Below are 19,672 nucleotides of genomic sequence, written 5' to 3'. Positions count from 1 at the left end.
TTGACAGCTCAAAAAGAGCGCCATTGGAAACGGCTGAAAGTGCCGGTATCTGTGTTCGTTTGTAAACAGTTTTTGTTCAACATTTCGCAACTTTGCTTGTAGGAGAAAAAGGACACTAAATATGAGTCGTTCACTGAACCTAAGCAATTTCCCTCCCAGTGCGGATTCCATTGGATTCACAGCGGTAAGTGCGTTTAGATGAAGTTTTTTTTTTATCAATACTTCCCAACTGCCCCCGGTTGATGGCTTTCTTTTTGCTGTTGATTGCAGCGAGATCACTATCCGGACATAGTGTTCACGCGTGAAATGTTACACCCTCCGGGACACAGTCGACGGACGGATAGCACGCGTGACGTGATGGTACCGGTAACGGAGTCACTTCCGAAGCGCATTCTGAGCATCTTTATGGAGCTCGGTCTGCTCGAAGCACTGGGAGAGGCGGCGCAATCCGAGTCTCGGATTGTGTCCCGAGCTGCCACCTACCTACAGCTGATCGGCAGAAGGTTCAAGCAGTACTGGCAGTCATACCCATGCGAGCTAACGATGGATCTGGTAGCGAAACACTCGCAAACGCGCAACTGGCACAAAAGCACGATCCGCTGTATGTGTTGGCATCCGTTGTGCTTCAAACTGGCAGTTGCCACCATCGATGATACGGTTCGCATCTATACGCGGAACCCAGGCGTAACACCTGTTCTGCGTAGCAGTCTCCAGAAGGCAGTCACCTGTCTCGCGTGGCGACCATTCACGGGAGGAGAATTAGCCATCGGATGTCAAACCGGTGTGTTGCTCTGGAGCGTCGATCCGACAAGTCAAATCACCAGACCCCTATCACAGGCGGTCCATTTACAGCACGGACGGCATCAACCGGTCACGGCGGTCAGTTGGAGCAGCAATGGTGAGCTGTTGGTGACCGCCAGCATCAACGATACGCATCTGCTCGTGTGGAACGTTGATCAGCAACGATGCGTTCCGATGCATCGTGTAAAGGTACCATGTGCACTCGTCAGTTATGCACCGCTTGGATACAACTTGATCGCCAGTACCATCGGAAGAGACTTCTATCTTTGCACAGTGCCACCGGAACGGGTAACACGAGCCGGCTGGAGTACAGCCAATGGGTCTCTGCAATCGTTCGCTTGGTCCCGGGACGAAAGGCATCTACTGTTTGTCACAACGGACGATATGAAGCTGTTTTATATGCGACAATCTGGCCTAAAAAGTAAGAATATTGTGTATATGATTAACGAACTACCAACTTATAAAACCATTAACTTCTTCACTTCCCACCAGATGCATCGTACGACCTCGCCTTTCCGCTGGTAGATCTTGACCAGAAAACTACCGAAGAAGGGTTGACGATCGGTGGCAAAGCGCAGACGATCGCTTGGTGTCCGCAGGATCGCTTTTTGGCCATATCGTTCAAAACCACATCAGCCATAGCTATCTTCTTTACAAACCTAGCCGGACTGCAGATCAACATTGACCCATACTGTCTGATATTTGGGGCTGGCGTCGAATATCCTTCGTGTATATGCTACCAGGAAAATTATCAACAGGAATACAATTCGGACGCACAATCCGTCTTAACGATTGGATGGTCCTCCGGTCGCATCGAATATTATCCATTGTAATGAAGCGACCGCAAAAAGGAATATTCGAGGACGTGTTATATAAATACTTATTCAATCGAAACTATTTGTCTGGCTTTTTATTTGACGGTACAATCGTAGTTGGGAGTTGCAGGCATTGGGCTTGCAAAGCTGAATGAATGTTTCTGTCTGCAAATGGTATAGCACACTGCTCAGTCGAGAGAAGCAACGAAAGAACACAACCAAGGAAAGCAATTTAATTGACGTCCGTTAGTAAATTGGTCGTAACGTAATGTACTTCCGGCGAACTTCCAAATAATCGTCACCGGTTCTTCTTGATATTAAAGAATGAAAGAATGCATTTGATAGACATAGCTCGTGTGATCGTGCCTCGGCATGTCTTCACACTGTATTACAGGTCAGTTTTTACCTTAGGAAGACTAATGGCGGTATTTTTATTTCCCGCCGATGTCTGTAGTAGCCTGCGGAACTGCTTATTTAGTGTTAATAATAAGCAACGTTTCACATTGGTTGGTTTGACACCACTTATAGTTTGACACACCTCTGTGTGGTACGAGTTAGGTTTGGCAACACTGTATATAACTATATAATGCGCTGCGCTATTTGAACTTGTAGTAGTATTTGGACAACAGTTGAAATAAACGTTTGTGAACTTAAAACCATTCGTGTTCTTTCGTGTCCGTTTTAACAGGTTATGGGCCCAGTATCCCATGTGATCTAACAGTAGCAGTTAATCTGCTGAAATAAAGTGTCTTTATTCGTTAGATGTGTTCCTGTTGTACTGCTGACATTAGTGTTGTTTCCGTGATCGTGAAACGTTAAAAAATGGCTTCTGATAGTTTGAAGGTGGTATTCACCAAGCTGAATGCCACAAACTATGCAGCGTGGAAATTTCGAATTATGACGCTGCTGGAAAAAGAAGAAGCTTGGGAAGCAATCGAAGACGATTATCCAGTGCAAGGGAGTGAACAATTCGAGGCTTGGAAGAAGAAAGATCGTAAGGCGAGAAATACCATCGCCATGCTTGTCGAAGATAATCAGCTACGGTTGATTAAAAAGGCTGAGACCGCAAAAGAGATGTGGGAAAATCTCCGGGTCTACCATGAAAAAGCAACAATTAGTAATCAGGCGATGTTACTACATCTCCTGTGTTCGACAATGCTCGATGAAGATGGTGATCTAGAACAACACATCGAAAGTATGGAGGATCTTTATGAGAGACTAGACAATTCCGGAGTTGAATTGAGCGAAATCCTTCGAATGATTATGCTGTTACGTTCGTTGCCACCTTCGTACAGCAGCTTCGCTACTTCTCTTGAAAATCGGCCATACGAAAGCCTCAATATGGATGTCGTGCTAAGTAGCTTGCGGGATGAACATTTGAAGCGTAAAAATCAACTTCAAATTCACAGCAAAGAAGAAAAAGCTTTAAAAGCAGAGGAAAAGCAACCGGGTGGGCAGAAGATGAAGTGTTTCTTTTGTCACCAAATGGGTCATTTTCGCAGAAATTGTCGGAAGTTTCTTGAATCGAAAAAGAAGGGCAAAGCAGGACAAAAGGCTGTTGCCAATTTTTCGTCAGTTAAGTGCGAAAAAGGATGGGTTGTTGATAGTGGTGCCAGTAGGCATATGTGCGGTAATCCCAAGCTGATACAAGGTGTTGTGAAACATCAGACGAACAATGAAGTTTCTATAACTTTGGCAGATGGAAACGTAATAAAATCTGCTGGAATTGGAAATGGAGTGATCCACGGTATCGATGACAATGGAAAAACTGGTGAAATTGTGGTTAAAGACATTTTATATGTTCCCAATTTGAAAAGCAATCTATTGTCAGTGTCTCGTTTGTGTGCTGATGGCTACGATGTAATGTTCAAAAAGGGGCTTTGCAACATTATCAAAAATAATCGGGTTGTGATACAAGGCTTTTTGAACGGCAGCACATACGTGCAAAACATGGAGTCTGCGTATGTAGTGCGAACGGGACAACATAGTGATCACTGTTGCCACTTGTGGCATGAGCGCTTTGGACATAGGGAGTTTTCCGCGATCAAGTTACTATTTGAAAATAATCTAGTGATTGGTGCAAAAGTACATTCGTGTGCAGAAAACTTAACGTGCGAAACGTGTTTGGAAGGGAAAATGTCTCGTACAAAGTTTCCCAAGGCTTCAGAGCGCCAAACAAAAGAAACGTTAGAACTAGTACACAGTGATGTTTGTGGTCCAATGCCGGTTGTAACGCCGAGCGGAAATAGATATTTCGTTACCCTGATAGATGATTTTAGCAGATATACAATAGTTTATCTGGTTAAAACGAAGGCCGAAGTTCCAGACAAGATCGTCGATTTTGTTAATCTTATGCGTAACCAGTTTGGAAAAATCCCGAAAATAATACGGTCAGATGGAGGTGGCGAGTATTGTAACGGTAAATTAAGAGACTTTTATCGAAAGCAAGGTATCTCAATGCAAACAACCACTCCATATACGCCCCAACAAAACGGTGTCGCGGAAAGAAAAAATCGGTACTTGGAAGAAATGGTAACGGCAATGTTATTGGGTGCGAAATTGGACACAAAATACTGGGGTGAAGCAGTTCTTTGTGCTAACTATTTGCAGAATAGATTGTTTTCGAGTGCGGTGAAAAGCACACCCTATGAAAAGTGGTTCGGTAGAAAACCGAAGGTTGATCATCTTCGTGTGTTTGGTTGTGGTGCCTGGGTGCACGTTCCAAAAACAAAAAGAGACAAGTTTGCTAGCAAAGCCCAAAAGTTGACATTCGTCGGATATTCCGATCAACAAAAGGGGTACCGTTTTGTGGACTTAGCAAACGAGCGAATCACAATAAGCCGTGATGTGAAGTTTTTGGAAAAGGACATACAAAACAACCGACCAGTTTGTGACAGTGAGTGTCAAACGCCCAATACTGTAGTTGTTGACGAGCGAGTTACTGAGAAGGAAAATGCAGACGAGTATGCCGTGTCCAACAATGAAGATCTTTCAATACGTTCTGAAGATCTATTGTCCCTTGAGTCGAATACCGTTTTCTCGGGACAAAAGGAAGACGACGGCAGTGAAGGCGAAGCATTGTTACCAGTACGTCGCAATCGGGGTAAACAGCCTGGATATTTGAACGACTACTTCGTTGGTATGGCGAAAATAATCGAGGACGAACCAACATCGTGGCGCGTGGCGCTGGACTCGACAGAGGCCAGTTCGTGGAAAGCTGCAATGGATGACGAGCTCAAATCACATCAAAAGAATGGTACGTGGGATTTGGAGGAACTGCCAATAGGTAAGAAAGTCATCGGAAGCCGCTGGGTTTTTAAAAAGAAAAGAAACGAAAAAGGGGAAGTAATTCGTTTCAAAGCGCGCATTGTAGCACAGGGTTTTAGCCAAGTTTATGGTACCGATTATGATGAAACGTTTGCTCCTGTGACACGGTACAATACGGTACGTACGCTGTTAGCAATTGCAGGAAGAGACAGATTGTTTTCAAAACATCTAGATGTAGCTACAGCATATCTTCATGGTAATGTTGAAGAAGAAATATATATGCGTCAACCTCCGGGTTATGAAACAGTCGGCCAAGAAGGAAAAGTTTGCCGTTTGAGGAGGAGCATATATGGATTGAAACAGTCAGCAAGATGCTGGAATAAGACTTTATGCAATGTAATCGAGAAGTTAGGTTTTGTTGCGAGCGATGCAGACCCTTGTTTATTCACACGCGTATTTAAGAATATGTTAACATATTTGGTAGTGTATGTAGATGATTTGTTAGTTGTTTGTAAAGACGAGAATGAAATAACAAATGTTTATAAACAATTGAAGAATCATTTTGATATAAATATGTTAGGTGAAGTTAAAAATTTTCTAGGACTGCAGGTCTCAAGAAATAAGGAAGGTGTCTTCTGTCTTAGCGCTCAGAATCATATTAACGGATTAATTGTGAAACTCGGATTACAAAATGCAAAAGAGGCAAAGACTCCAATGGATCAGGGTTTCTTACGCGATGAAAAACCAAGTGCGATCTTGGAGGATGGTACACAATATAGAAGTATTGTAGGAAGTCTACTGTACATTGCGAATTGTGCTAGACCTGATATTGCTGCATGTGTTGGGATACTAGGTAGAAAATTTTGTAAACCAACTGAAAAAGACTATGTAGCGGCAAAACGTGTGGTAAGGTATTTAAAGGGAACGAAAAATTGGATGATACATCTCGGAGGAAAGACACATCAAGGTCTTGAAGCGTTTTGCGATGCAGATTGGGCAGGAGATGTTAGTAATCGGAAATCCACCACAGGGTTCATGATTCGTTACGCAGGAGGAGTTATATCCTGGGTCAGTAGACGGCAGAATTGCATTAGCTTATCATCCATGGAGGCTGAATACTGTGCTCTCACTGAAGCCTGTCAAGAAATAGCATGGCAAAGGCGGCTCCTAAAGGATATGCGAGAAAATACGAGTGGACCAATAATAATATTCGAAGATAATCAATCATGTATTAGCTTTGCAGGATCAGGAAAGGCAACTAGAAGATCGAAACATATTGAAACGAAACAGTGCTATGTAAGAGATATGATAGATAAGAAAGTTGTGACCCTGCGGTATTGTCCCACTGAAGATATGACAGCTGACATATTTACAAAACCTTTAGGAGCGGTGAAACATTATAAGTTTTGCAAGGAACTCAATCTAATGATGAATGTGTAAACGTTGAGGAGGAGTGTTAATAATAAGCAACGTTTCACATTGGTTGGTTTGACACCACTTATAGTTTGACACACCTCTGTGTGGTACGAGTTAGGTTTGGCAACACTGTATATAACTATATAATGCGCTGCGCTATTTGAACTTGTAGTAGTATTTGGACAACAGTTGAAATAAACGTTTGTGAACTTAAAACCATTCGTGTTCTTTCGTGTCCGTTTTAACATTTAGTACGATACATGATCAGTCAGAAGATGAGTACTCTCCTAATAAACCGGATGTTCCCACAGGACGACATTCTAGTAGCTTTTAATCTTGAGGTGTATGTGTAGAGGCAATTCCGTTTACAACGGAACAGAGGTAAAGCAGGAACAGTGTAAACTTCCATATGCAACTTTCAATTTAGGCTTCCAGTTCTACTCAGTAGTACTTAATAAAGATAGTACCAAAAAGCAGTCATTCTGAATGTTATCGTCTTGGGAATCTGTAGTATGTTGTCGATCTGGAAGTTTAAAAGATGATTTTCTGGTTGTATTATCTCTACAATTGATGCAGTTTTTGTATATTGGAAAGAGAATAGAATCATAAAATATTGATTTGCTATTCAGCAGCTCGGAAATAATTACATGATTGACGTTTTTTAAACTTTCTTTTCAGTTGTAGGTCAGCTCAGCCATTATTTCTATGCCTGAAATATCCTTCTCGGATCATTACCTCGTGGTGTAGTAATGGCGGACGGGGAGTTTGTTCAACAATCCAACTCAAAGTGAACGATAGAGTATAAACGGCTTGTTTCCAAATGACAGTACGGTTTGTTGGTGGTGGTCATTGTTTTGTTTACATTCGATCTAGATCCTGTTCTGTAGCGATTACTGCTTGATTTTAGGGGTTTGAAGCAAATAAATCGAGCCGTAATATGGACGCAACAGACTCAACGATTGAGCAAGTTCCTCTCGAAGGCCCGAAAACCAATTGGCAATATTATACGGACAATTTTCACCGTTTATGCCGGCTCTGTTTGTCGCAAGACAGGTTGGTCTCTATCTACTATAACGTGCAGGGGCGAAATGTATACTACATACGAAATTTTGTGAAACTGGCGCTTGATTTGCTGAAGATTAAGGTAAGGTTGAGAACGTTGATGCCATAACCACAACACTAAATATATTAATTAACATGTTTTTCTTTAATCAGATCAATAAGCATGATGCGCTGCCGAACTTCTTGTGTGAAAAGTGTGAAAGAAATCTCAAGATTATTACTAACTTTAAGCGAAAATGTGATGAATCAATGAAGCTGTTGTGCCACATTCGCGATAGCACAAATAAAAGAGATCACAGCAAACCTGTCCCTGATGCAGTACGAAAAAGGAAGCGAAGAAGAAAAGTACCTACCAAAAAACTCAAGGAAGATTGTGCAGACATTTTGAAGAAGGTACAAAGTAATTGTAATATTTTTGTTTGCGATCGTCCTGTTGCTTACGCTCTTTCGTAAATGATCAATTGCAGCTACCGCAAGAGATTCACGTCGAAAAAAAGGCTATAACCCTTATAGAAAAACGTGTGAAAGATAGCACGGATAGTAGCACAAACTTTCAAATACCTTACGAAGAAAAGAATAAATCGATTGCTGTGATCATTGAAGCTATAGATCAACGAAACCTTGAATGTTTGGAAACCAAAACCCATGATCAACTATCACCAGAGTCATTGAATGAAGATCAACCTGCCGGACATCAGAGTAACGATGAGGAAATAGAGTTTATCACCACGGACGAATATTTCGACGAACAAGAAGAAAACGAAGACAGGCACGAGACCCCAAACATTTCACACCAAAACGATCCTACTTCAAGGAATCCAAAGCACAAGCAAATAAAAACATCACCTCACAAGGAGAAAATCGTCTGTTCCGTTTGTGGAACAAAGGTGAACAATATCAAATCCCACATGGTCATCCATTCGGTACGAACACACAAATGTGAACAGTGTCCAAAGAGTTTCACCTCCCGCAACAAACTACAATCGCACGTGAATGGGGTACATCTGCGGAAGCGTGACTTCAAGTGCGACATCTGCGATAAAGCATTCCTGGAGAAGAACAATTTGAAAGGACACATGCGTATACACAATGGCGAACGGAAGTATGCATGTAATCTATGCCCCAAGACTTTCCTGTTCGCTGGTACTTTACGCTGTCACATGCTAACCCACACACAAGAGAAACGACACGAATGCGAGGTCTGCGGGAAGCTGTTTCTATTGCGAACGACACTTAACAAGCATCTGCGGGTACATTCCGGTGAAAAGCCACACAGTTGCAGCGTGTGTGATAAGCGATTCCGGACCACAACACACATGGTGGTACATATGCGTACGCATACAGGCGAGAAACCGCTAAGTTGCCGCATTTGTGGGATGTGCTTTGCACACCATAAGGGTCGAAGTGTTCACATGAAAACAAAACATCCCCAGCAGCTTGTAGAGTTGGGTTTAATCGACGAGAAAGGTCATTTGAAATGTTAGAATCATGCCTCGATCTTCTATCTACTTATACTGTGCTACAACTACTTCGTGGTCTTGCCTTGCTGCAGGAATCTTCTAAACGAGAGTGGTTGTCATCCAGTTAATTATTATGAGCTTTCTGACAGACGCATCAACGCGATAACTCCTTCTCAGTTTCGGCCAACCATGTGGATTGCGTAAAAAGACTTTACAGGATGGTTCGTCCGGTGCCTTGTTAATGACATAACCTACCCATTTGGGTATTACAGTGGCTCTTTCATCGTCATTCCCCACCAAAAATCTATCAGAGCAACTTCCTCTCGATCGCGTATCTGAGAGGGTTTCGTCAGCCAATGTGAGTACTCAAACAGTATAGGTTCTATGTACTATCAGCTTCGATTGATCTTCAGTATTCGGTGTTCTAGGAAATCATCTTTCAGAAGTTCGCGCGGCTAGCTGGTCAGAAGGATATTGAAGGATAATGGCGGTACCGATACAATACTGATCTGAGATCTACTGTTGAATAATTTTGTTGTGTTGAATTGATGCCGTAAGAATTCGAATGATTGACATGGTCTGTAAAACCCTCCCAGGTCGTTCATAGTAAAAGGCAATATTTGAGAGATTTGAAAAGTAAGTTATCAATAGCCAGTACTGTAGCAGTCATAAATATTTTTATGACATTTATAAATATATTTAGTAATATTTAGTTAGCGGTCTTGTCCTGCTGTCCATCCAATCCCTTGTCCAAAGTTCAATGTACCTGGGAGGACACTATGGCAATAAGGCTTAGTGTAAGCTTTCCCACAACCCTCAGTTCCATTTAGACAACCCATCCTTATTGGCCATTGTGTTCTAACTGATATATACCAAAGCGCATATTGCCGCAACGCGATCATGGTGGAGTAGACTAGAAGTATGCACTCGACTACTAGAGGAGATTTTGAATCTTGATTTAAAAGCTTTGAGAATAGTGGAGTAAAATGAACAGGATAAGAAACATACATGTAAAAACTCATCATACTTCGATATCGCTGGGTGTACTTTAAGGATAAATATATAAAAAAATCCATTATTGGAACTTTAACAAACATGGCGCATCAATTTGCTTTGTGGTAATAACGGGAGTCGCTTTAATCAGACTGATGATTAGACGGGATTAATTTGCAAATTAAGTATTTATGGGAGGACATTTTCAGGAAAACAAACATGTGTGTAGTTTAAAATGAAATAACTATAACTATCCAATTTTTAAGTTCATAAGATTAGCGTAAAATTCAACATCAATCAAAAACAATTCACAATTCCGTCCGATTGAAAACAAAACGAGATTCGTTTCGCTCTGTTCGTGCTCTAGCCCCGAAGAACTGTTTATGGTAATTAAAAAGTTACACACTAGAATAGAAAAAAAGGAAGTCGCGGAACAGAGAAATAAAAATTCCATTCCGGTATTGGGGTTGCCATGAACCAACGGCAAGAATAAGAAAAAGAAAAGAGCAGAACCAAAATAAAATAACAAAACACACACACACAACCACAACAAACTGTCAACTGGTCGTCGCGTAGTGCGAATGCCGAAAGACGAAGAAGACCACGGAAGAGCGCCCAACCGGTTTATCAAAACCCCGGAGAGACGACCCAAAAACCGGTGTGTCCTTTCTGTTCCCTGTCCTGTCGTAAAACAACGCCCTGCCATTGTGCCGTGTACCAGTTCCCGTATATGTTCATCCGTGCAGTGATTTTAAAGTTTGAATTCGAGTCACACTGCTTCATGTTTCATTGCGCGGCTGTTTAGCTCGTGCGGTGCAACTGTGTTCCTATCTCAACCATATCTTGCGTCTTGTGATTTTGGAACGTTCGGGAGTGGTTACCGATTGTGAAAGAGCTTAGCGTACAGTGTGCTGCGTGGTTCCCAACGCAAGAACCATAAACTACTACCTCAACGAGAAACGAACGGCCGTGATTGTATTGATAGTCTTCCTAGTCACCACAACGATCTTCCAAAACCGTATTGCCTCTTCCGGCAAGCCATACGACGTCAGTTAAGGTCAACGGCAGTTAGCACATTCCATCAATCGGATCTCGACGAGACGACGCCCCCAGCTTTAGCTTCAACTTCAGTGACCAAGTTTACAACGGAATGGCCCAGCGCGCGCTAAGGCGAGTGTTTGTGTACGGTACGTTGAAGCGAGGTGAACCGAACCACCATTTGCTAGCGGATGCCGACAACGGGTATGCCAAGTTCATCTGCAAAGGGTCCACGAATCGCCGGTTTCCGCTGGTGGTCGCTACCCGGTACAACATTCCCTTCCTGCTGGACAAACCGGGCACCGGCAGTTACGTAACGGGAGAGATCTACGAGGTGGACGATCCGCTGTTTGCGCAGCTGGACGTGCTGGAAGACTACCGGAAGCTGTACGATCGACAGATCGAGGACATTAACGTTGGCATCGAGGGAGGTAATGTGCCGTGTTGGTTGTATCTGCTGCGCAACTGTCCGGATCGGCTGTTAAAGTTGCCAATGCTAAGCGAATACCGAAACACGCTGGAGCAATCGTACTCGCGCAGACCCCCTGGGAAGGTGAACATCTTCGAGGAGTTGCTCAAGGGTGATGAGTAGCGGACGTGGTGTAGTGGACGAAGGTGAAGCAATGGGTTGTGAAGCCGAAGGAACTCCGGATCTCCTTCGGTACGCTGTCGATAAATATCCTTTTTAACCGGTTATCCTATAAGGACATAAAGTTTTGTTTTTGCTTCTTCTGTACTTAATGTTACGTACAATGGTGGAATGTAATAATGGTAATAAAACAAATGTCAATTCCGAAGTTCCCAAAACCAGTGTCAATGTATGCCATATATATTATGCCGGGGAATAATTCAGACCGTTCACGTAGAACAATCAATGACTCCTAGATGGTGTAATAAAAAAAGTAATGGTACGAAAAGTACTCACTTTGTGTATAAAAAAAAACTCCCTATTTCAAAGCATTCTTAGATGATAATTCTGCAAACATAATTATCTGTTTGTACGACCCCCTCGATTGATAAAGCGACTCGCTTTAGTGTGGTACACAACTCATCACGAGATCAGTGCCAGTGTTTTTCTCTCCTTTCAGGACGTCGTTCATTTTCCACAAAATGTCCACCGCATTGCGTCGAGTGTTCGTTTACGGTACGCTCAAAAAGGGTGAGCCCAACCATCACTGGCTAACGGATGTGGGCAACGGACGGGTTCGTTTCATCGCCAAAGCCCGTACGACCGTGCAGTATCCGCTGATAGTCGCATCCCGGCATAACGTTCCGTTCCTGTTGGATGTGCCCGGTACGGGTCACTTTGTTGTTGGGGAGATTTATGAAATAGACGATCGGATGCTCAGCCACCTCGATGTCCTGGAGGACTATCCGAAGCTGTATGATCGCCGACCGGAAGTGATACGGAACGAAGAGACCAATACCGACGAGAGTTGTTGGACCTATCTGTTGCGAAGCTTCCCAAAGCATTTGCTGGAAAAACCGCTGCTGGAGGAATACAGAGACAGTGCCGAAAAACCGTACGTGGAGGCTGATGATATCGAGTTCGATGAGCGATGATGCAATAAAACGAAAGGGCAAGTGGAAAACCACCCGATGCACTAATTAACCACTCAGTTCCAATTTTAATAACAACGATAATAAAGTACAAAGCGAGTGGAAGAATCGTGCGAAAAGACAGGCATGGCTACAAGTCGTTAAACATTTCTGAAGGTCATTTATATGTAATTTTACAGCGTAAATAAAAGACGATAAAGCACTTCCGCGAAACAACGAGCGTTTGTAAATAGAACGGAATCGACCTAATCGTGTGTGCGACGAACATCACGAAAAAACGAAATCATATTGATATTACTGATAACACTGCATTTGAATGAAATTTTCATATTGCTGCCCATTACTTCGTTTTAAATTATAATTGAACAAAACTAATTAAATAAGTTTAATTTAATTGAATACGATCATTTGGGACGAAAAACATCCGGATGGGTAAACATTTTAGATCACTTTCGCACAGACACTATGGAATCGATCTGGCTTCCGATCGATCATAGACGTGACGCTTAATCTTAGATATTTTGTGTAATTTATGCTTATATTTTTCTGATTTATTAAAATACAATAAGATTGATCTTTCGAAGATATTACGTTTAAAAACACCGTATCTTATTTGCATTAATTTTGTTTGTACTTGCTAGTGCCCACTGTTTCCCAAGCAACAAATTTCGCGCGGTTGTGGTCCCCTTTGACAGCATTTCAATGTCTGCTTGTTTACATCTTTGTTCTCCCCCTACGAGCACTTGCAAATATCCGCAGAAAGTGAAATTGGATAAATGAAAAGTGATCCTGTTGGTCTTGTTGGAATGCTGACGCGAAAAGAAAGATTATAAGTTTATGTTTGCAATCCACGCAAAGAATTGTTCGCATCGAGATAACGATAAGTGGAGCTTTTTGTTCAAAAACCGCCCCGAAGTGTTGCTTTACTTCTGTGTACGCACAGAAAGTGTTTGTTTATCCATGTTTTGATACGCACATTGTCGTGTGCGTTTTCTAAACAAACGAGAGCGTCGTCGTTTCGACCTTCCCACCGATCGAGTGCAACAAGTAAAGAACAGCAGGGGGAAGTACAGCGAGCGGGTGTAACCCAACGCGACAGCATATCTTCGGGAGCTGGCGTAAAAATAGCATTTTCTTTACGTACGGGACACGGGGGTTTCGCGAGCAAGTAGAGGGAGTCAGTGACAAGGTCTTTCTGAACTGCACCAAATACCCCATCTGTTGAACGACCACAACAAGCACAACGCGCTAGCATCGCATCGGAACATCGTCCTCCGCACTGCACCACACACAACCACCCAGAGACACGGGGAACGATCGTGTTGTCGACGTTGTGTCGTTGTCGCGGTTTGGTTTCGGTTCGTGCGTACACAGAGCACCAGTCGGGAAAATTACGCTGTGGCAAGTGGTTCTGCGGCGCACGATTATGGTGGGACAGCGAAAGTTTCAGCTAAGTGAGGTGGCCGCCCTCCAGCGGGACCACGTAAAAATTCGTGACCCGGCCCGTGTTGAGCTGATGCTGAACGAGCTGGTCGTGGGTGGCACAGAGAAACTGCAGGTGGTGACCGATTTCGATTACACAATCACCAAGCAACGGCTCAGCAACGGCGAGAAGGTGCTGACGAGCTTTGGCATGTTCAACGAGTGCAAATCGATCCCGCAGGATGTGATACTGGAGCAGCGCAACTTGTACCACAAGTACCGACCGATCGAAATCGACCCGCACATGGAGCATGAGGAGAAAGTGGGCTACATGATTGAATGGTGGGCCAAAACGGGTGATCTGCTAAAGTAAGTTCATGTGTAGTTTTCATAATGGAGTAATATTGCCAAACGACACTGTGTGCAGCTTATCACAACCAGCACCAAAGGTCTCGGTTATCTGCAGCATCGCAATCACATACGCAATGATTGTTTCGGTTATGCTTTGGAAATTGGGTGGCATTGGACGCGCTATCGATTATACGCAAAAGATTGACAGACTACTTTGCCCGATTGTTGATAACGTACGTGTCGCGCAAAGCTAAGACGCACAGTTGCTGTCGTTGCTATAGCAATGCCGATGCTAATTTCAAGCTTTTAAAATATGTGGTAACGTTATGCAATTCATAATTAAAATTCTAAACAAATAGCTGAGGCAAAATTTGATTCTATTGGTGGGGCATGTTTGTCTTACTTTTGATTTAAAATAATTTAGTAAAAGTTTCATTAGAAAACTAACAAGTCGTTGTGTTTGCAGAGGCTTCAAGCTACCCCAGGAAGATATCGACGAGGTGGCAAAACGGTACAAGGATGGACTGCGCGATGGAACCCATGACATGTTTAAGGAGCTGCATGACCTAAACGTACCGTGTCTCGTATTTTCGGCCGGTCTCGGCAACTGTGTATCATCAGTGCTAAAGCATGCCAATGTCATGTATCCGAATGTAAAGGTAAACAATGGTCTAATGGGTAGTAAATTACCAGCTGCTAGTGTCGAATGTGCTAACGCATCCCTTTTTTTGCCATTTATTGTTACAGCTAGTGTCTAATTTCCTGCAATTCAGTGAAACTGGCTTACTGAACGGGCTGCAGGATCCAATGATTCACACATTCAACAAAAATGAAACCGTCCTCGACGGTACGGAGTACTACGAAATCGTACATTCGCGCGACCACGTCATAGTAATGGGCGATTCACTTGGTGATGCCGGTATGGCTAGTGGGGTACCATCATCGTCGCACATTCTGAAGATAGGTTTTCTTTTCGATCATGTAAGTGCTACATCCCAGTAGGCGTCGCTTCGAATATTGATCGTGCTTGTTTTAACACGTGTTTTTTTTTTGTTCATTTTAAGCCGGAACTCAATCTACCTCGATACATGGATGCGTTCGACATTGTGCTGGTGGACGATCAAACCATGGACATCCCGCGAGCGATCGTCGACATGGTGAGGAAGCAAACACACGAGTGAGCGTGCGTATTGTTGCAGACGGCAATTACACTTTGCATTCATACGGTTGCATTAGTTTCGATGTTTCCCTTTGTTGTGAAACGCAACCATCATCACCATATGCCATACCGTTTTCTGGAGCGACCGGCACCACCACCATCATCCGGCCTTGGTTGACTTAATAACACAACGTTTTACTCTTACTGCCGAGAATACATCTCAGATACAATGTTTTCTTTTGCGTTTTTTACGGTGGACAAGAAGCGTTGCTTGCGTCGTTTCACCAGAGTGATTGTGATCCGTTTTTTCTGCTAGGAAGTGTTAAACTTAACTTAACTTTGTTGATTTAGTGTTCCGTTTTTTAAATTAACCGTTCGTACTTTGGTGACACATTTCTTAAGCATCTCCAACGTGTTAGCGATGTGCATCAGAATTTCCCGTTCGAAGTGTATTCGAATTTAAAGCAAAATATAAATTCCGGACAAACATTGTGTGGTGTAGCTTTTGCATTATTCAGTGCGCGTTTCGTAGCGTGAAGTAAGAGCAGTAGTATTGGCTTTCTCTCGTATGTTTAGGTTTCCATAAGTGTCACTAGGTGCAAGAAATAATCCTACACGTGTACGCATGTTTATTAGCAGGCCGCACAACAAAAACAGTGGAACTCGGATTATATGAAATTCAATCAGGTTTGTAACATCCATTCAGGCTACTTTTTCCAAGCACTTATGACGACCAGTTGTGCATCATAAAGCGACTTTTTTTCTAACCCTATTTCCTATTAACTATTAAAATACTATTTACATTTTCCTGTTTTCTGAATTCCGCTTGCGACAAGGTCTGAACTGGACAGCGTTTTTCAACAAAATTATTCGTTTCATAGAGGACTTCGATAGCACACATTTCTTTCCTTTAATTTGCTGATGATTGTTTGGATTTGGTTAAAATGCTCATTATTTTATCATTCTACGATGTCTCCATCGTTTATTACCATTTTACAATATTTATTTGCTCCGAAAAAAGATGTTCGACACTCCAGATTAAAAAAAAATTATCGATCAACATTAATGTCAAAAACATATGGTGCACGGAAAATCGCGACCCGGATAAACGGATTCGTATGAATTTTGTAAACAAACAACAAGCGATTGTAGTTGCAATGGGCGCTTGATTCGCGAGTGTTTTTTAGCATATAACTTTACCTCTTTGAACAATGTCGCTATTCCCTGCATACAATATCGCACCACAAATCACAAAAAGCGAAGGTTAGTAAAAAGAAGCGCTTTACTTTCTATAAAAACGTCAACCTAAACATATGCCCTGCTTTCTTGCCCCAGAAACAGCAAGTACGAGTACACCATCCGAACTTGCATGGCTAACGAATCAAAGCTTTATACCTTTTGGAACAACGGTTGAAAATGACGAAACGGATGCCGAAGAGTCCGCCCCAGAGGACAATCAATTAGAGCGAACCGATGTGGAACATCAAACAACGGTTAGCACCAGCGCAACCAAGCCGTCGAAACGCCAGAAAAGTAAACACAAAAAGAAGCACAAGAAAAAACAATCCAAGCGTAGACATAGTTCTTCCTCCTCGTCGGAAGCAACGAACGAAGAACAGGAAAGTTCTGCCTTAGCACTTCCGGCAACTTCTTCGAACCATATTTCCGAAGCGGAATACTACACCGATGTAGTCCAGTCGAAGATTTACTTTACGGTTGAGAAGCTACACCGTCCAGCCTGTCCACGGTATCGGTTGGGTACGCTGAAAGCTCTCGGAACACCTTCCACCGGTACGAACTCTGGAAAAGAACGATACAAGCGATATTTTAGGGTAGTGAAGGGAAAAGAACGTGACCAACCCGGTACTAGTAAAGTCGGTCAGGAAGAAATTTTTGCCCGTGAGGCAGAATTGGAACGTTCCATCAGAACGGAAGAATCGGCAGACAAATGGATCGAACTCGTGCGCTTCCGACAGGATCATCCGATCCATTTCGATAGTTATCAAAATTGCAAACGCGAACTGTCCCTTATCGAACGAGCGCGTCGACATTACCCGTACGATGAGAAACTGTTGCGCTTGTACCTGGAAGCGATTGTGCGCGTACATCCGACAGATGAGGTTCTGAATCTAATACGGCGCGCTATTACGAAGGACGAAACGAACGTAACGCTCTGGAGATCGTTGATTCGCAACAAACAGTGTGCGATGGCGCAATGCATCGTTCCGGATGTGCTGAAACTGTACGAGAAGAGCACACGCTCACTGTTTATGGCGCGCCGCAGCGATGAAACGATGCTGCAGCTGTTTCGGAATTGTGCAACCTTCTGCCGGCAGGCGGGCCTTTACGAGCTGATGTTCGGAATGGTGCAGCATGCACTAGGGATGAATGTTAGTGGGCGTTACGGAACTGACGGTATGTTTTCGTCACCCGAACATTTTCAACAGCTGATCGAGTATGAGGAGCTCATACTGAAATCGGGCCTCCCGATGAACGAGATATGGTTAAGAGTGGAGTTACTTCGAAGTGCCTACCATTACCTGCCGTTCGAGGGTGGACGTTTAGCGAGCGATCCACAGCGAATGGTGCTGACGGATGATGTTGTAGGATACGTGTATCCACTGATTAACAAGTCCTACGCCTTCGAACTAACGCTTGTGGCGTTGAAGTTGATGAAATTCCCTTTCCCCCAGCAGCATGATGAAGAGGAAGCGTATGAAGTGGATTACTCGGAGCAGCTACTGTCTCTCTTTTTGCACGCATTCCGAGATCGCTCACTAGATGGTGAGCTATACGCGTTTGTAAAGCAACTTAGCGTAGCTCCTTCATACATCAGAGCAAACATTGCCCACGAATCGTATCTCGAACTGGTACGAACAAGTCTCGCACTAGCTGTGGACCACTTCGAAGGCACACAGAGTGCAACTTTGCTAACACTTTATTTACAGCTCGAACGAATTTTAGTGTGTGAAGAAAAAGCATCGTCAACACCGGCAAAAATGCTTCTCGAGGACGCGAAAGCGAAACCCGTACGCGCAAGGATAAAAAACCTGCTAAAGCACACCCACAGCACCAATCAAAATAATCTTCGCGTGTACGCAGAATATGGATTGTTGGAATACGAAATGACCGGTCTTAGTGCGGCGTGTAGGAAAATATTCTCCACATCCGTACAGGTGTATTGCTCCACCGAGCAAAACATACCGTCCACCTGCGACAACTCGGTGGAAGATGATAACGATCTTTACCATCTCGTGCTGACGATGGTTGAACTGTTACTGTTGGATAACTGTAAAAATGAAGGTATTCGTGCTCTGACGAATCTTGCGCTCAAAAGAGATGAATTAACATTCCAAAGCACGACAGAAACGGTGATAGTGCCGGACACCATGAAACTATCCGCCTTGCAAAAATTGAGCGATCGAGTAAATCGAGCCGTACGTCATGAATCCCAGCCCGATGCTGACATAAGAACGCCAACGGACCAACATTTCAACCGGAATGCAATGATCAATTCGATTAAAGCGTACGTTATCTACCTCGCACTAATAAGATCGAATCTATCCGAAGCTTCAAAGCAGCTAGAAACGTTCCTATACCTGTTTAACGACCTATCGAACGCAAGGCACAGGTTTCTGCGACAGCAACTGTACGATATCTATGTTCAGCTGTATGAGATAGCGCGATTAGGCAGGAAGCAAGCGCACTCACCGCCAACAGAAAACCTTCGCAGCTTTCTCGACATCGTCGATCGTGCTCTGAATGAGTTTCCTTCCAATCTGTACACCCTGCGCACGGTGGTTTTTAACGACAATCTTCCCTGGCTACGATTACGAGGCGTTCTTGGGAAACATCTCACGCCGAAAGCGGTCCTGCTGCTGGTTATTGCTGCTCGGTACCGTGAATCGTGCACGGTAAACAATCGGGAAGAATTCATCCCCACGGAAGCATCTCCATACAAGCAACGTATACTGAACCTACTCGGTAGCGTGCTAAAATCTTCCAGCACGGATAGTGCTTCTGTGCTATACAGAAACGCCTTGTTATGGCGGCTGTATTTACGGGAGTTGTTCGATCAACCAAACGCTCCACCCGGATACAGTGTGCTGGAACAGTGTCGACGAACGTTGTATGCGGCGCTCGAGGCATGTCCGTGGAATAAAGCCCTCTATCTAGATGGGGCTTCATGTGCACCGCAGGAGCTGTCACAACTACTAGACTTAATGGTGGAAAAACAACTGAGAGTACATGCAATCCCGGAAGAGTTAGCTATTTTGCGCGAAGGATGATACAAATAGCGAGGAAATAAACTGTATCTGACGGTAATA

The 19,672-nt window shown here is 43.5% G+C and overlaps 6 protein-coding genes across 7 annotated transcripts; all 6 read left to right on the top strand.

Moving 5' to 3' along the window:
• The first annotated feature begins 42 nt into the window (after window positions 1-42).
• On the top strand, window positions 43-1,686 carry LOC128297621 (aladin-like). The gene is made up of 3 exons (XM_053033302.1): window positions 43-184; window positions 271-1,222; window positions 1,294-1,686. The coding sequence occupies exons 1-3, from the start codon at window positions 122-124 to the stop codon at window positions 1,632-1,634; spliced, it is 1,356 nt and encodes a 451-aa protein (XP_052889262.1). The 5' UTR covers window positions 43-121; the 3' UTR covers window positions 1,635-1,686.
• A 5,494-nt stretch (window positions 1,687-7,180) lies between these two features.
• On the top strand, window positions 7,181-9,833 carry LOC128297130 (zinc finger protein 98). 2 transcript variants are annotated; one of them, XM_053032698.1, is made up of 4 exons: window positions 7,181-7,443; window positions 7,515-7,754; window positions 7,829-9,179; window positions 9,250-9,833. In XM_053032698.1, the coding sequence occupies exons 1-3, from the start codon at window positions 7,237-7,239 to the stop codon at window positions 8,843-8,845; spliced, it is 1,464 nt and encodes a 487-aa protein (XP_052888658.1). In that variant the 5' UTR covers window positions 7,181-7,236; the 3' UTR covers window positions 8,846-9,179; window positions 9,250-9,833. The 2 variants fall into 2 exon arrangements, with proteins under 2 accessions (XP_052888658.1, XP_052888659.1); XM_053032699.1 differs by having other exon boundaries at window positions 9,235-9,833.
• A 245-nt stretch (window positions 9,834-10,078) lies between these two features.
• Window positions 10,079-11,662, top strand: LOC128308620 (troponin C-akin-1 protein-like). The gene has a single exon (XM_053045510.1). The coding sequence runs from the start codon at window positions 10,965-10,967 to the stop codon at window positions 11,442-11,444; it is 480 nt and encodes a 159-aa protein (XP_052901470.1). The 5' UTR covers window positions 10,079-10,964; the 3' UTR covers window positions 11,445-11,662.
• A 151-nt stretch (window positions 11,663-11,813) lies between these two features.
• Window positions 11,814-12,749, top strand: LOC128308636 (putative gamma-glutamylcyclotransferase CG2811). The gene has a single exon (XM_053045511.1). The coding sequence runs from the start codon at window positions 11,963-11,965 to the stop codon at window positions 12,413-12,415; it is 453 nt and encodes a 150-aa protein (XP_052901471.1). The 5' UTR covers window positions 11,814-11,962; the 3' UTR covers window positions 12,416-12,749.
• A 439-nt stretch (window positions 12,750-13,188) lies between these two features.
• Window positions 13,189-15,833, top strand: LOC128310876 (7-methylguanosine phosphate-specific 5'-nucleotidase). The gene is made up of 4 exons (XM_053047617.1): window positions 13,189-14,203; window positions 14,652-14,844; window positions 14,933-15,166; window positions 15,250-15,833. The coding sequence occupies exons 1-4, from the start codon at window positions 13,839-13,841 to the stop codon at window positions 15,364-15,366; spliced, it is 909 nt and encodes a 302-aa protein (XP_052903577.1). The 5' UTR covers window positions 13,189-13,838; the 3' UTR covers window positions 15,367-15,833.
• A 722-nt stretch (window positions 15,834-16,555) lies between these two features.
• LOC128303332 (nuclear exosome regulator NRDE2) lies at window positions 16,556-19,671 on the top strand. Its single transcript, XM_053040261.1, has 2 exons — window positions 16,556-16,607; window positions 16,680-19,671. Exons 1-2 carry the CDS (start codon window positions 16,556-16,558, stop codon window positions 19,631-19,633), a joined length of 3,006 nt encoding a protein of 1,001 aa, XP_052896221.1. The 3' UTR covers window positions 19,634-19,671.
• The last annotated feature ends 1 nt before the right edge of the window (window position 19,672 follows it).

Source organism: Anopheles moucheti, chromosome 2, assembly GCF_943734755.1.
Source record: "Anopheles moucheti chromosome 2, idAnoMoucSN_F20_07, whole genome shotgun sequence".
Taxonomy (NCBI): Eukaryota; Metazoa; Arthropoda; class Insecta; order Diptera; family Culicidae; genus Anopheles; species Anopheles moucheti.
Note: the sequence above shows the minus strand (reverse complement) of the source record. Positions and strands in the feature narration are given on the sequence as shown.

Excerpts from the sequence above, each read along its gene's own strand:
- LOC128297621 (XM_053033302.1), top strand. The coding sequence starts at position 122 with ATGAGTCGTTCACTGAACCTAAGCAATTTCCCTCCCAGTGCGGATTCC. Across the intron at positions 185-270 it reads ATTCCATTGGATTCACAGCG|CGAGATCACTATCCGGACAT; the intron begins GTAAGTGCGTTT and ends TGTTGATTGCAG. Across the intron at positions 1,223-1,293 it reads GCGACAATCTGGCCTAAAAA|ATGCATCGTACGACCTCGCC; the intron begins GTAAGAATATTG and ends ACTTCCCACCAG.
- LOC128297130 (XM_053032698.1), top strand. The coding sequence starts at position 7,237 with ATGGACGCAACAGACTCAACGATTGAGCAAGTTCCTCTCGAAGGCCCG. Across the intron at positions 7,444-7,514 it reads TTGATTTGCTGAAGATTAAG|ATCAATAAGCATGATGCGCT; the intron begins GTAAGGTTGAGA and ends TTCTTTAATCAG. Across the intron at positions 7,755-7,828 it reads GTGCAGACATTTTGAAGAAG|CTACCGCAAGAGATTCACGT; the intron begins GTACAAAGTAAT and ends GATCAATTGCAG.
- LOC128308620 (XM_053045510.1), top strand. The coding sequence starts at position 10,965 with ATGGCCCAGCGCGCGCTAAGGCGAGTGTTTGTGTACGGTACGTTGAAG.
- LOC128308636 (XM_053045511.1), top strand. The coding sequence starts at position 11,963 with ATGTCCACCGCATTGCGTCGAGTGTTCGTTTACGGTACGCTCAAAAAG.
- LOC128310876 (XM_053047617.1), top strand. The coding sequence starts at position 13,839 with ATGGTGGGACAGCGAAAGTTTCAGCTAAGTGAGGTGGCCGCCCTCCAG. Across the intron at positions 14,845-14,932 it reads TCATGTATCCGAATGTAAAG|CTAGTGTCTAATTTCCTGCA; the intron begins GTAAACAATGGT and ends TTATTGTTACAG. Across the intron at positions 15,167-15,249 it reads TAGGTTTTCTTTTCGATCAT|CCGGAACTCAATCTACCTCG; the intron begins GTAAGTGCTACA and ends GTTCATTTTAAG.
- LOC128303332 (XM_053040261.1), top strand. The coding sequence starts at position 16,556 with ATGTCGCTATTCCCTGCATACAATATCGCACCACAAATCACAAAAAGC. Across the intron at positions 16,608-16,679 it reads ACAAATCACAAAAAGCGAAG|AAACAGCAAGTACGAGTACA; the intron begins GTTAGTAAAAAG and ends TTCTTGCCCCAG.